Source organism: Acanthaster planci, linkage group LG17, assembly GCF_054643075.1.
Source record: "Acanthaster planci isolate LZ-2023a linkage group LG17, COTS_SCS, whole genome shotgun sequence".
Lineage (NCBI taxonomy): Eukaryota > Metazoa > Echinodermata > Asteroidea > Valvatida > Acanthasteridae > Acanthaster > Acanthaster planci.
The window spans coordinates 3477915-3493628 of record NC_141793.1 but is presented as its reverse complement, the minus strand read 5'-3'; the positions used below and the strand labels follow the sequence as shown (position 1 = coordinate 3493628).

General features: G+C 41.5%; 2 protein-coding genes across 6 annotated transcripts in view; one reads left to right on the top strand and one right to left on the bottom strand.

Annotated features, from left to right (window-relative positions):
• Positions 1–11496, bottom strand: part of LOC110976468 (SRC kinase signaling inhibitor 1-like) — a 90391-nt gene extending 78895 nt beyond the window's left edge. For 2 of the 5 annotated variants that reach the window (XM_087147723.1, XM_022229736.2), the window contains exon 1: positions 2673–3098. In XM_087147723.1, the coding sequence (XP_087003849.1) occupies positions 2673–2832 (160 nt within the window). In that variant the 5' untranslated portion in view covers positions 2833–3098. Of the gene's footprint in view, positions 1–2672; positions 3101–3143; positions 3685–11383 lie in introns of those variants that run through there. The other 3 variants (XM_087147724.1, XM_022229738.2, XM_022229741.2) reach the window with 3 other exon arrangements.
• Positions 11497–12723: 1227 nt separating this feature from the next.
• The window catches only part of LOC110982581 (pyridoxine/pyridoxamine 5'-phosphate oxidase-like), an 8063-nt gene continuing 5072 nt past the window's right edge, over positions 12724–15714 (top strand). The window contains exons 1-2 of the mRNA XM_087147833.1: positions 12724–13030; positions 15339–15713. Of these exons, the coding sequence (XP_087003959.1) occupies positions 15346–15713 (368 nt within the window). The 5' untranslated portion in view covers positions 12724–13030; positions 15339–15345. The remainder of the gene's footprint in view (positions 13031–15338; position 15714) is intronic.

The following is a 15714-nucleotide window of genomic DNA, read 5'->3' as shown; positions in this document are numbered from 1 at the left end:
CATTTTGCTAACACACATCTTAACTCTTGAAACATAAAAAATGTCATATTTTGTTCCAAATCAATATCAAGATTATCTTTCCGCGGCAGAAATGCATGCACCGGTATACTGATTTTCTTTTTCTTTACGGGGAGAGGGGAAGGGATCAGACGAGTTTACTGTCATTTTTAGAAAAAGAACAGAAAGGTCACCTTGACTGGTGACAGAAAGACCAGACTTGAAGACGCAGGGCCTGTGGTTTCAATGAGTCTGAAAGTATGGATCCAATCATACAGTTACAGCGCTGCTACCAAGTTGGAAATATTATGATGATTCATGCCTAGAAATTCTAGCGGTACAGTCAGTTCAAGACTTCCTCATTTCAACCATGCTCGTGTGAATGTGGATACAAACACGGAATCTGAATGCTGAAATATACAGATATGCAAGATAGTTTTGAAACTACCGTTATGGTACATGTAATTACTGGCACAAAAAGTCTGTAAATTAATCCATTCCCTTACATTCTTTTGTTTCACTTGTAAAACAAATTAAGAAAATATTAAATATGATTATTTTCAGGAAACAGCATATGGCAGTATATTACGGTATGTACAAGTACATGTATATGTGTGTACCGGTACATGTGTGCACAGTGAGCCATAAAGCTGCTCTCCAGTTCATCCATTGGCAGATTGAAGGTTAGTGATGGAGAGTTACTGCTAAATGCTCCAACTGTTTTCGTGGGCAACCTCCTTTTGGGGACATGTGTTATACATGCATCACAAAGTTACTGTAGCAATAGAACTTTGGGAAAGAAGAGACGATGAACAAAAGAGAAAGAGTAATTTTCCAGAACAGAGGTCTACCGGTGCTTCATAGTGTCAACCTGCAGACTGCAGTGTACATATCACAGTACAACTCCCTCCCACACCACCTTTCCAGTCAATGGACAAAATGAACCAGCGCCCTCTGTTGACTACTGAACAACTTATAAGCTGGAAAGTTTACCAAATCTTACCAGGTAACTCAAAAGCAATATGCCTACAGCATATCAGAATGTGCCCATAAAGGACAATATGAGTGGTATGTTCATTTGTTTTAATGGTTTACTTTAAGTAATCAGCATTTGCAGCCATAAGATACATAGATGTACATGTACAGTGTACAACGTATGGCTGAATTATTGCTAATAAGGGAAAGGAAGGTCTCTTCCCTACAGTTGGAGTCATTAAAAGTAATCAGCAACGAAACATGGTTCTTATGCAGTGACGAGGGAGGCCTTATAAAATGGTCGAGACAATAACTCTGGGAAGTTTAAGATACTTTATCTGCACTGTCAAAACGGCAAGGAGCATTCAGTGTTTGCAAGCTGGATGGGAGAGAAGGGATCTCAAGGACTAGGGCTTCCACCGAAGGACCTTAATCCTCAACAAGCTTGAGGTGGGGCAGTAACTTTGAGAAGTTTGGCGAGATATTCTCATCTGCATTGCTGAACTGCGAAAAGGTCAAGGAGCCAGCATTCCTGTGTTTGAAAGCTTGATGGAATAGGACAGGTCCTGGCCAGATTAGGGGTTCCATAGAAGGATTCCTAAATCCTTAACAAGGTCCAAGGGGAAGGGGGGAATTAGGACGGATAGCTTCTGTAATGCCCAGGGCGCTCATAAATCATGACCAGGACGTCACTTTAGGAAGGTTTCCAGCAGCACCCTGTGGACAGTGTTTCACTGGCACAGAGAGACAAGGGATTGGAAGTGTCCTGAAACTGTCAGGAGAGTCACCACTACTCCCTCCTGTCTGAGCGTGTACCAGCGTTCAACAGCCCCATGTTGCTGCCCTATCATACTGCAGTCCCATAATAAAGCACTCCTTCCCCCCCCCTTTTTTGGAGGGGGAGGGGAATGTTTTTTCGTCATTTTAGCACAGTGAATTTTTAAAAGTTGATTCTGTCAACTGTTCGTGTTAGGGGTGCTCTAGTGTACCGGTATGTGTACCCGTATGTTCTTTGCATTTGATGAAGCAATAAAATACCTGTAAAAGTACATTCATTTCTAACATACAGTACATGTACATGTGGTGCATGCAGACTTTACCCGTTTTCCATTCGTGAGCTGCATGTGTACATGTACACGTACACTGCTGTGTAGTGAAGGAAGTGAAGTGTACTAGTGCAGTAGTACTGTAATCAGTGTGCACCAAGGTACGTACATGTACATGTATACAGTACACATGTATGTAAATAAGAGCCAAACTTTTGACCAATCACAGAGTTTCACAGTATAGAGGTTGATGACCTGAATTTAAAACAAAAGAGAGGAGCCAGAATTGGGACTGTGATCTGGAAGCCCAATTTTACAATTGTAGCCAATTTGGACACTGTAAACTTTGACGCTGTACGAGAGGCAGTGTTGTAGTCAACATCACCCAGGGTACATGATTGTGTGAGACCACTCCAAGACCACACAAGATGACCACAAGACCAATGTATGACCACCAGTCTGAATTCAAGTCAGGAGCTATTGTATTCCAATTACATGCCAGGGGACCATCTCCTTTTCATTGGTCTCCTAGTTGATTGTCTCTTCTTGACAATAATACTGCTGTAAGGCCCACTGACAGGGATGAGCAGGGACAGACAGAAGTATCAAACATTTGGGTATTTCCTCTGGAATGGGTCAAAGTCACAGACTTACCCAGAGATGGTTCGGATCGTGTCACTGTCAGCAGCAGGCCTGATGCTCTGCCTTTTCTGTTGTTGGAGGAGGTGTACAGTCGGCTGCCCAAGAGGGCGGCGTAGCGATGCTCATTCCGAGCATCGGACCTGGTCCTCCTGTAGATCTTCCGACTGGCCATGACTCCCGATTAACTTGCTCTCCGGTATTTTTCTTCTCTGCGCGTTACAATAAATCCATGGAAATCTGTACAAGGAAGACGAAGTGGATTTATTCCTTGGATGACACCTCAGTGCAGCTAGGCTCGTTACTCCCGACGAGAAGTCTGTGTGCAGTCTCACATGCCAAGAAAATCAGGAATGGATGAAGTCCACAGGGTGACGGAAGAACTAAACATTTCCAGTGAACTTTCACGTAGACTTGATGGCAGAAATTATCACACAGTTTTAAAACATAATGTACAAGGCCTTCTAAACATGTACATGTACCTACATTTAGTAACAAATACATGTATATGCAGCCGTGTACTGGAGAATAACAGTCACAAAAAGTCTTCAGTTCTCCAAGTGGAAATCCCGAAGCAGTTCACTGCCTGTACGGTACGTGCGGCAGCAGTGGGCGTTATTGAGCCAAGTTGTGCATTAGGTCTTGGCCACGATCAAGTTGTCCAAACTTGAACCCCAATATGATTGACGGCGTCCCCCCATGTGCCACAAGAAATTAGCTGCAGAGTGGACTGTGAGGACTTCTGGAGGATTTGCCGTTCAAGTTCTTTTGATGCGGATTACGGGGCTGGATGGGCTCCGAGTTCCCATCCCATTCACAAATCAAGCACTAAAAGCAGCTGATGTCAGGCCTTGGCTGCTCCAGTTTTGCTGGCAAAGCTGCACTTGGCTTCAACGCAGCCGGATACACAGTCGCACATGATTCAGGTCTTATTCCCAAGACTGACTCACAGCTGGTTGCTATCGGCAACAACAGACTGCCGGTCCCATCAGACCTTAGAGATCTGAGCCTGAACTGACAAAAATCCCTGAAAATAAGCACAAGAGAGCTGTTAACATCAATCTCTGGCTTTAAAGGGTAAACGTCTGCACTGTGGATAACATTTAGGCATCTGGAGAAAGTCAAACTGAGTTACTGCACAGCTTCTCAAATGTGAATTTTCAGGACGATATTCATCAGGTCAATATCCTGACAATTAACCACACGATGTTGAAATGCATGGAAAAATGTGGGGAATTTCTATTTGGGGAGATTTAATTGAAAATTATGGAACTTATCCAGCTTAAGGGAACTGTGGAGTGCCTTTTTTTGATACAGTCACTTAATAGTAGATATTTTCATGATCACGTACACATGTATACAGCGTACAGGTAAGTTACTATGCTAAAGTAGGCCCTACATGTAAATAACAAACCCCCAAATTGGCCAATTTTGATAACAGCATCCATGTACACTGTACTACCTTTAAAATGAAACTTTCAGACATGTACTGGTAAATGTTAGCACACTTTTTTATGTGCAGTTGACTCTCATTATAAAGCACGCTGTTATAACAAAATTCTGTTATAAAGAACAGATTTCAAGAATCCCAATATCTTGACTGCTTATGTTTTTCTTGGTTTTTCCACTCCTTTTCTAACAAAGGCCTGATTGTTACAAAGTCATTTGTCTGGTCCCTGAAACTTGGTTATAACGAGAGTCGGCTGTAGGCTCACAGCACCTGATACATGCAGGGTGGTCAACAGGGGCCAAAACCAACAGGGTGGGCCCACCCCATCTCTAAACAATAAGCACTTAAGGTGTAATGAGCTTGCTGCATGAAAATATTGTACCCTAGTAGGCAGCAGGCATCTAATGTGTAAGGGTGCTTTTCCATACATATATTTTCTGGGTGCGCTGTGTACACGATGCGTTCATGTGTTTCACTTTCACGGACACCCAGATCGACACCAGTAGCATTTACACATTGTGTTCTGCTGTCAAAATGGCCTCAGGAGCGATTTTGACAGATAAGCAACGCTTGTCGCAAGTGTCGACGTGTATATATAGAAAGGCGCCTTGACAGTCCTTGTACAGGACACCACTGACATCACTGCGGTTAACCAAATTCACAACTTGCTTCTGAAGTAACTTTCTGCACTTTTCATTATTCCCAAAAAGAAATTCTAATAATTAAATTGTTTGCAGCATCTGTGATGAGATTGACACATTCACTTTGTAAAATATGAATAAATCATATCATCTGATCTTATCACTGAGTACCTTGAAATTAACCAAACCTTGGGTTCCCCAACAAACGTTTACCATGACACACTTGGGAAATTTCCCCTTCCTTCCTGCTAGTACCATAAATTCTTGCATGTGCATGCAGCTCTGCTTTCCAAGTTAGTGATTTCCGGTGGATCTAGCGTGGCACCTTGACCTTGCGATTGGGATGACCCAAAACATCCATTTAAAAAAAAATCGCTTGCATCATGACACAATGCCACAAACTCCAGACAAAATGTCACAGTGTCTCTGCTAATGCCCGACGTATTGATACTGCATTTTACTGTGAAGTGGTGTTGAAAGAATTCATCCAATTCCTTCCCCCTTTCAATGTATGAGGGTGGGCCTCACGCTCATGTGTTACATGAATGGCAGATCTGTGGTGCAGGGGGTCAACCTTCTGCCACTAATATCGAAATATTATCTGAATATTCATATGTTCGAATATATTTATTTGTTCTTATTTATATTCATTTATGTATTTACTCATACCTTGATGAGGAGCAGCAGGTCTTCTCATTTTAAGTACCATTTCAGCCTCCTGTTTGTCAATTATCCCGTAGACTTTCATTACATTTATTGTACACTTATCTACTGTTCTCTTACACATGTATTATTTTGTATTTATTATGTACTTATTTGTTGCGTCTTTGTCATTAATTTCTTATTCATTTAACTTATTTAATTTCACATTCAATTCCAGTGTGATCTACACTGGATCTGTTTTCATTAGATAATGAAAGTTTCTAAAAGTAAAAAAACTAAAAAGAGTATTTAATACTGTCAGAATTCGAGTAAAACGATTGTGGTTACACCATGGATCAATCTCTTTTTTGAGTATGTGTGGTTCTGAGAAGAACCGGGCAATAACTCAAGTCTTAACTGTCAGAATTCCCCTGAACACTCTGGCTATTAGATGAGCAAATGCTTGTAGCACTTCATGCATATTCAGCAACAAGTAAATTTTCTTATCCAGTTCACTTCCCAGGGCCATGGATTTCTTTGCCCACATTTAAATTAACTTGCTATTTTGTTTGACAACACAGGCCAGGAAGCAGCAGCAGTATCCCTCTTCTATAGTGGAATGCATACTTAGCTTTGTTTAGTAAGCTAATGCGCCCAGTGCCCCAACTTCTTTGTGGGAATTTTCACCAGGGGTTCATGAATGGTACTGAGTGTGATACAATGTCACTTGTTTTGCATGAGAATGAGATGTGTACCTAGTATAAGACCTAGTTTTGGGTGTGCTGGATGAGAGCATCTTTGATGATTGCCGTGATGACATGTAGCTTGTGGATAGCCAGAGCCGCGCACATTTTAAGCCTGTTTGCTGCCCTGTGCTGTACCAGAAGGCAATTAGGTTAATCCAAGAGCGGGCTAGAGCAGCAATCCAGGATTTGAAACAGCAAGAAAACCGTAAGTTCATTCTTGAGTTGTTTCTTTTAACTTAAAAGATTTAATCAAAGGACATACTTTTGCTGAGTGTTAGAAATCAATAATTGAGAAACATTTAAGAAATTGTGATTGAAAGGCATTTTGTCAGATTTTGCCTATTAGAAGATGGTACCGGTAGTACATTTGAGCATTATTATGTTTTGTTGTGTATTTTGGCAAATCTTTCTTTGAAAATTAGATGGCCAAGTTGTATCCTGCACGAAGTGCCTGACTCTTGATGAAGGTGAAGCCTGGTTTGCAGACCACTATTTGGGGTGACTGTCGCCAAAACCTTGCCTTGAACTTGCGTCGCAGAGACTGAGAGCACTGTGAGAGGGCTTTTTGATGAGCGGAGTGTGAGCTAGCTGAGCAACACCTGACCAACTGCCACTGAGTCTACAAAGGACTAGAGGACCCGCATAACAGGATCCAGCATTTATCGCGGTGAAATGTATTGCTATTGCCAATTGATAATCAGTTGTGACCAGAGTTCGGTTAAGCTAAGATTGATCATCTGCAAACTGCAAATTCATTTATATGTATAATCCTTGGATAGAGTTCGGTGAAGCTAAGATTGATCATTGCAAATTGCAAACTCATTTATATGTACAGGTATAGTCCTTGGATAGATTTTCTCTGGTCGTACACGTTTAATGTTGTGACTGTGCACGTTTATCATACGCTTTAGTTACGCCATTGATATTTGTAGTTTTGTATTTGAGTTGGACCATCCATGGAGGTCAAGTTGCAACAACAGGTTATGATGTAAAGTGGAAACCACTAATACAGTTACACCTGGGTGAAAACCACACTTTATGAGATATCTCTGATATTTGGCCAAACAGTCAATTGACGTCTAAATTTTTTTTAAAAATTCTAATTGTAAGGTGGTAATCTATTTATATATATATTGTTTTATGATCTAAATATGGTAGACATCTGAGGTTGTAAATAATAAAAATTGTCTGCAAAGAATTTGTAAAAGAACTGTCCTTTAGTAATTATTTCGGATTGCCATCTACTCTTTCTTATCCTTCCGGTCACAGCGCCAGGTTTGCATTGGTAACTGTGACAAATACCTTGCACATACTTTTCAATTGTGTTTTAAATTTAATTTTCATATTTCCACATGACAAATGTTATACCTTCAAGAATAAACTTCCGTGATTCTCAAATAATGCTGAATGTATCTTTACCTTTCTGTTGCAACAATCAGAAACAGTGAAGACTTATGTAAGCAGGAAATAATGGCAAAATTTTACAGTTTAAAATTTGTATTGAATGTCACGCAAATGTGTCTTTTAGTGTGGACAGACCAACGTAACCTTTGGCTAAGCTTTTATGCCCTTATATTGGTATTCAGGGTTCATTTCAGGTATGCATAGTGTATGTACACCTACCTGGTACAGTATGGTACCCCGGTGCATTAGGTACCTACAAGAATACCAGTACTGAACTGTACACTGTTCATGTAACGCTGTGCCAAAAACTTTTGAGTTAGATGAATAAAATAAATGACAATCTTTATCACAATTAAGAGTTGGAATGAAACACTTCCTTTCCTTACTGCACTCTGTGCAATTAATTCCCTGCAGGAAAACAGTCGCAAATTAAATTACTGCACCGCATCCGTTTTTACTCTAAGAAGTATTTTCGTTCTTGAGCACAAATGCAAATTTTCTTTCCTGCTTCCAGATAGACACATCACAGATGAATACATGCATTTAATAAGAGATTACTGGCCTCTGGTGCTTTAGACATCTCGGCAATGGGTTAACCCTGAAAGAGCTGGGTTATTTTGGCCCATCTCACAGTGGGGGTGGGGGACAGATTCCACCCCCTTAAGAACTTGGCCGTGCCATGCCTGATTTTTTAAAAACTTGGCATACATGTACAGGCGCTTATTATTACAACTGTCAAGTTTGAACTCAATGGAAAGTATGGTTTTGTTATGGTCGTTTGAAGTTCAGGGCTACATGCGTGCTTGTATGAGTGCATTGAGCACTGCAGTGGAAAAATTATACATTTTTGGCTGACCCGTCTTAGTAAAAATGCACACTGCACGAGAACAGTATGTTTGATTTTTGTAAAAATGGTGTCAAAATGACCACAAAGAGGTACTTTAAAAACGCCTAAAGGCTCAACTCCTGAAAAAATGCACTGCGGTGATATTGGAAAAAATGTTGAAGGGATGGATTCTCCCCCCCCCCGGCTCTTTTAGGGCTAAACATTGCATAATTACACGTTTCCCTGCCAAAGATATTGATCGTTTGTTATTCATGTAATTTAATGAGCAGCTTCTTCTCTGCCCAACTCCTTTGCTTAGAATATTGTCAGTGTCACTAACCACTACCAGTGCCGACATCTCCACAGGCACCATTCAGAGCCTGTCAAATTTTATCAGAGAATAATAAATCATCACCATGCATGGACATCACATCATTTACCCCCCAAAGTTCCTGCTGCTAGACCCTTCAATACCATTCATGAATCACCAATCACAGACCTGTTCCTGCTTCTCATCACAATGTGTGATGAGGGCTATTAACTTTTTGCCATCAGTAGAATGGGCACCTTGTGTAGAATACTGATTTCCTTGTAAGCAGCAGATACCCAGCGGGAGGGAGAGGGAGCATCCCTGTACAGTGAAAACATTACTTGAACTTGAGCAGGGAATTTGATATTCACGGCCTCGGTCATTTCAAGTTGGAGAGCAATTAAGCATTCCATTCCAGCAGGATCTTCTTGAGACTAAATTCCTTTTAATTTTAGGAATGGGGCAAACCATTTACCGGTGTTTACAGAGTTCCGGTACCAGAACATGCAGCCAAACTGGCCCAGAAACTCTCAGAGTACTACTTTGGAATCCATGCATTGCAATAATACACATGGTAAATTCTTCCACAAAAGTGGTGCAACTGCTTAAGACAGACTCGCCTTGAAGTTCAAACCCGGGGGGGGGCAATTGGATGTACATGTAAAAAGAAGTGTAAGACCTAGTTAAATCTTCTCAGAACTTACCTCATGTATGAGACACAAACTCTTGTCTCTGCACTGAAAATCCTGTTTTCAGTATCAAGAACTTCGTATATTTGTTTAGCCAATGTTAGTTTAAAAGTTGATTGTACAGAATCAAGGTGATGGATTAATTATGTTCCGTTGACTAGTTGGTCTTGACAGGAACACATCCACTGAAACTGCACTAAACCTTGAAGTCCTCTTAAGTCCTGTCCTTGTCATAAAAACTGTTCAGAAAAAGCAGACACGGTGTCCTAAGGGCCCCCAACTTTTCCAAGGGACACTCAACTTTTTTAGGGGGAGACATGTGGTAAATTCCACGACTGTGACTCAGAGGGGGTTGACAATGCTGGTACTTGTGTCTGGAGTTGTGGTTGGAAAACTCTGGGGTCAACCTAATGTACCCTTGACAAAAACACTGCTATAAATAAACTTCAGTATAAACTAGATAAAACTTTATATGACCTCTAGTCTAAGGTAACCATGGAAACTAGATGTAGTAAAGATAGATTCTGAGGACAGTCTTTGAAATTCTTGCAAACATATTGTTTCTTTATTCCTAATTACAATTTACAACAGGACCTTACTTTTTTCATCACAGATTATACCTTAAACTTTCCACAGCCTACTTAGCGGTACATGTACAGTGTAGTTCTTCCTGACCACCAAGCCAAGTAACATGATGAATAAGGGTTGGTTTGTGCAAATTAAATACATACAATACAACTATTTACATGTATTCGAGTTTGGATGGGAAATACACTACACTAACATAAAAAAAACCCCCAGAAACTTTGCCATGGATGACTTTTTAAAACCAATTTGACCGTTTCCTATGACAATCATCACAGATTGAAAAGAAGCTAGCCCATTAATTCACCGAAGGGGTCAGTGACCTCCATTTTTTGTCAGCTGCATGCACGAAAAATATACGGCGCTTTGTTACCTAGTGAGAGCTGACATTTTCCATAGCTTGCACACATTCAAGCACGGTACAGATCCTTGTCAGTCTTTTCCACGGTACAGCACTGAGCTCCACAATAGATACCCGGTCCCAAGATCGTGGTGGGTACAAATCTCAGTAATCTGTGCTGCTTTGCACATAAATTCCAAAGTATGCAGTGACCTGCAGTATTTAATTTTTGAGATCCCCCAGTCACTGGTAACGTTCCAAAAACTTCAATTCTCCCAGCAATTCTGAGCATATGTGTTCACAGGAAGTGACCTTAAAATAGGCATGACTCAGAACATGAATCGAGCAGGAGCACATCACCGCAATGAAACTCCCTTTACTCTGAACAGAGTGCATGTGTAGTGAGATATTTTATGTTAGATTTTCAAACTACACAGTGCAGTTCTTTTTGCCCCAACAGGCCTTTTGACCTACTTACTTTATTCTCTGATGACTGATGACATGACATGCATACGAGCGTATGATCTAAATCGAGAATGTTGCTTGAAGCTGTTGGATGTTTCTAAAATCATACTTCTAAGACACCCTAGTCCAAGTAACTAAGACTACGTACATGCACATGTACTACGAATCGCCTCTATTAACTTTCGCTGACCATGTCCAAGTGTTTAACTGAAAGAGGCGATTCGCCTGGTATACATGTACCAGTACATGGTATAACTATAACTTAAGGAGGCCAATATTCCTACTTTACTCAGACTGAGAACTTCTGTCTGAGTACTACATGGAGCAGCAGAGTCCTAATTTAGGACTCTTAAAAAGTGAGGATTGCCATCACGAACAGCAAAATGTTTCTTATACGATCAAATGTGTCAATTTAACTGGTTGATAATGACTTGATTCTTGAAAACGTTAGAGCTTCATGATGACGTTTACAAGTACATGTACATGCATGATTTGAAGCCTAACGCTAGCGGTTCATTTTTTCGGGCCTGGGACTGAGCGACCCCCACAGGCCCGTTGTGGGAAAAAAAACACCAACTAAAGTCACTGTCAGTGATAGATACAGAAAGTGGAAAAATAACCTACTCACACGAAGTTTACTCGAAACTGACGGTTCTGGACAGGCAGCCACAGAAGTCACTGGAAGTCAAGTCCTCTTCACATCGGCGCGGTAACTTTTCGTATATCGGCTGATATGGTTGCGACGATGAGGTACAACTACGCATGTCTATAAAAGTCCCTAACTTTGCATCATGAATTATTCATCAAAAACTTTTTGATCGCTGGCAGCATAGCAGGAACCGGAAGCCAATGTCAAAGCGTATATAATTAATAACATCGCGAGGTGGTACTTCGGCAAGGGGCGGTTCTAAAGAACCAAATTTTCGTGGGCCATTTTTTATAAATGGGAAGGCTCTCCCCTCGAGGGGTTAAAAATTTGAGGGCTAGTACCCTTTGTGGCTTCCCCGAAGGGTTGAGGCTCAATATTGAGGTCTTCTCAATACACTCTTTGAGGTGGAAAGAATATGAAAAAGTCGGAAAGGGCCGTTCTCTAACTGTTGCGAAATGCTTTTTTTGGGGGGGGGGGTTGGGAGCAGGGGGCAGGGGCCTGCTTACGGACGGACGACTGCACTTTGAGCTATGTTTCTCGACAAGGCGATCAGCAAAATAAAGATTAGAATCGTGCTAATAATGTGAAAAGGATAGATTTTGCTGGGGGCGAAAAAGTGACTAGCATGTGACGGTCCCAAGCATGCATCATTGCCAAGTTGAGCTCGAGCCAGTTCTGATCTCCATGTCAACGGATGGAAATTATGACATGGCGTAACGTGTAAAACGAGTGTACGTGTAAAACAAGAAAAAGAAGCATATGGCTTGAGGTAAAATAGACATTTGAAAATTGTAGACATTAATTGGGACCACTTTGTGTGATTGTGCAGCGTTCCCGCAGATGGCTTACCGGGGGAGGGGGTGGAGGCACCTGCCCCTGCGTACAAATGAGTGATTTAACAAATTCAGTGTTCCTTTGAAAAAAAGCGTGTACTCCCTGTGCCCCCAAAGATTTCATCCAAAATAGCGCCCGAGTTTTATTCTGACTTCGAGCTAAAAAGGCCAAATTTGAGCACACAGCACACGGCACACAGTTGGGAAGTATTTTTAAATTTGGTTTTAACGTCAAAAGCTTGAGGTTACGATCTAGCACAAATTCGAGGCTGGAATATAATGTGGAAACTTTCATCAACAGCTAAGACAACCATTGGTGCTTGTAGGAAATTACTCCCGAACTGTGTACTATATTATAAACCTAGTACTCATGGAGCTCGAGGTATAGGCACGGTCTAGTGAACATAAAACTCGGCCGGGGACTTCCCCGCATTTCATTCCTTGATGATACACGTGCCACATTCCATTGCGTAAATGCACGTGCCAAGTGCACTTGCACACGTGAATGCCTACATAAGACATTCCTGGGTTACACAATAACAAGGCAGTTTGGGCTGTGGCTATGTCTATTATGTGTGTTCACATATATGTTCTAATATTCCGTATCCATAGTCTCAATCAGCTGATAACAGCCAAGGGCTGGTGTCCCAAAATAAAACCAGATCAGGCCTATGTGTGCAATGTTCGCGGGGTAGTTTGCAGGTTTGGCGGACTGTCTTGCTTCAGGCGAATAGCTTTAGGAAGCCAAAACGACCGTCAGCTGTGCTATCAGGTTTGCCGATCAAACCCAAAGGTGAGTTCTTTTCTAACTGACCGCAAATTTTGACTGGTCGACACGCGTTAGAGGCAGACTCCATAGTAATTACGTTTAACCTATTTCGTGAACAAGAGCCTTGTCGCAAATATTGCATGGGTGATTTTACACAACGGTAGAAAGGCATTGTGTTTGCGATAAGGCTTATTTGGGAAAGAGTTCCATAATAATACAGACAACATTTGAAGTCTCTGTGCACAGACCCTATAGGTGCACTGAACCAATTCAAGCTCCATTGAAAAAAGTGTAAAATCAACCAAGTTTGGAGCCACATGTCAGGCAACTGAAGTCCCTGAGGCCTCTCAAACAAAAAACAATGTGTTGTTTGGTCCTTCAGATTTCAATTGATTGTCAATTTTTAGTAGGTTAACCAATGATTTTTTTAATTATCCGCCCAAAACAAACTCACCCCCCAAAAATGCAAAAAGTGAATGTTGCCAAGCCCTCCCAGCGGCCATTTTTCGAATGACATGCCTCACCTTCCTTGGGCTCTTCTGACTAATTTTCAATCCCATTTTTGTCTGCTTTGCCCCCAGATGGGTGCCCCTGAATTTACAGAGATGATCCTGGGCCATACTGACACAATTCCACCATTTCTTGGCCCAAACAGACCCCTCTTTTCAAAACAATCTCTGGGGTACTTTTTGTGCACCTCGGCCTGGCGGAGAATTTTCCTTAAATTGGGACACTGCACCCCTATGAGACTTGTCTGAAAATACCCAGTAAAGTACTAGGCCCGCCCTATCCCACAGTTCTAGGGGTATGTCTGACAGCTGAGCCTGTCATGCCTGTTAATTGTTAATGTTAATACATTTTACTTTTACAGGGAGTTGTATACTTGGGGACCCCCCATTTTTTGACATTTTAATCTTAAGTGCCCCCCTGAAAAAAACAAAGGCAACACTCTCGTTACTGCACTGATGCTGTTTTTTTTAAACTTCACATTGTAAATTGTGAAAAAATGTGACTTTCTTACCGTGGTCACTGATAGACTAACTATGAAAATTTGAATCCACCATGGCGTGTGTTTAAACACTCACAGTCACAATTTACCCTCAAAATTCCCTGTAAATATGCAAAACCCTGCCCTTTGACAACATCAACCCTATAGTTTCCGAGTATGATGTCACAGTCATCTCCCAAGGTGAATTCAAAAGTTAAAATGTAGCTCTCCCTTCTATTATAGGAACAGTTAGTGTTAAGCTAGTACCAATGAAAGAAAGCATCAAATCACAACGGTCATGCTATTTAGCATCAACAAGCGTCAACACACACAAGTAGTGTCAACAAAGCGTCAACATCTTGAAAATACCCTCTACAGATTTAAAAGTGGTTTTATCTTATTTTAAAGACTCTCACACTTGCCGTGGTGTAAGAGAAACACCAAATTTGCCGTCCACGGGAAAACAAGATGCAGGCTGGTTGGACTGCACAAACAAGGCCGACTTTTTCACTCAAATTTCAACACTCAAATATCATTTCAGATATGATACATTGATTTTAATATGTAGGAGCCTAATTAACATTGTAAATAAAAAATCTTTGCACAAGTATGCTTGAATAACTTGTTGAAGCTCGGTGATGCTTGTTGACCCAATCACGACTAACTTAAAGGGAGGTCTATGTACCACACTGTATCAGTACATTCTTTCCTGGTTGTAACAGTTGTGGGCCTACTGGTGCAACTGACGGAAAGAGTTCCATAAAATGTTACAACAGCTGTCAGAAAGTACCAACATGTCCTAAAAGTGAAATTTAGCTAAGAAAAGTCCGAAGCATTTACTTAAAAACACTTAGGTTTTTTCGGACAAGTCTCATAAGGTTTGTGCACAGGGGCATCAAATGTCCATATATGGAATTCTTTTTAAAAATCTTAATGTAAACATATTACCTACGGTTCATCAGTACTTCTACGTGGCCTTCCAACTCCATGAATGTATAGAGCCAAGTTACAGTTTATTGGATGGATTGACTCAAGCAAGCTGTAATTCTGTTTTGAAAAAATGTAAGGAAAAATGGACGGTAAGAGTTCCACTCCTGGATGGACATCGCTTTACACCCTGTGCACAATCCCGGATGAGCACGACGAACTGGACAATTTCAAGCCATTCCAAGTAAATGCTTCAAAATTTCGCTACTAAAGTTGACTTATTTGGACCTATTGCTTTTTCATGGCTGATCTGTCACTGCAGGCCTTGCAGGGAAAAGTTAGTGATGTCCATGTATAGAATTCCACCCAAATGGTATCTGGATTTATGGCCAGCCAACTTTTAACTTGTGATTTCAGTTTTCAGATGAGTTGCGTTGTATGCCGTTGTTCAGTTGTCAGCATCAGAGCAGCACACGTCTCTGGCCGTGTCGGTAGCCTCCACCGTACATGCACTGCGGTCCCCCTCGGTGACATACCAGTTAGAAGCCGGTTGTATTCCTCGCGAGACGAGACTTGGGACGGCGACAGCGTCATGTCAGGAATCATCAGCAGCCCTAACGGCATCGATGTGGCTGGGATGCGCAAGGCCTACAAGGCGGGCCATGAGGCGTTCACGGAAGACGAACTGGTGTCCAAGGAGCCCATCGGCCAGTTTGCGGCGTGGTTTAAGGTTGCTTCGGAGCAGGACAGTATCGGCGAGGCCAATGCCATGACGCTGGCGACAGCTAGCAAG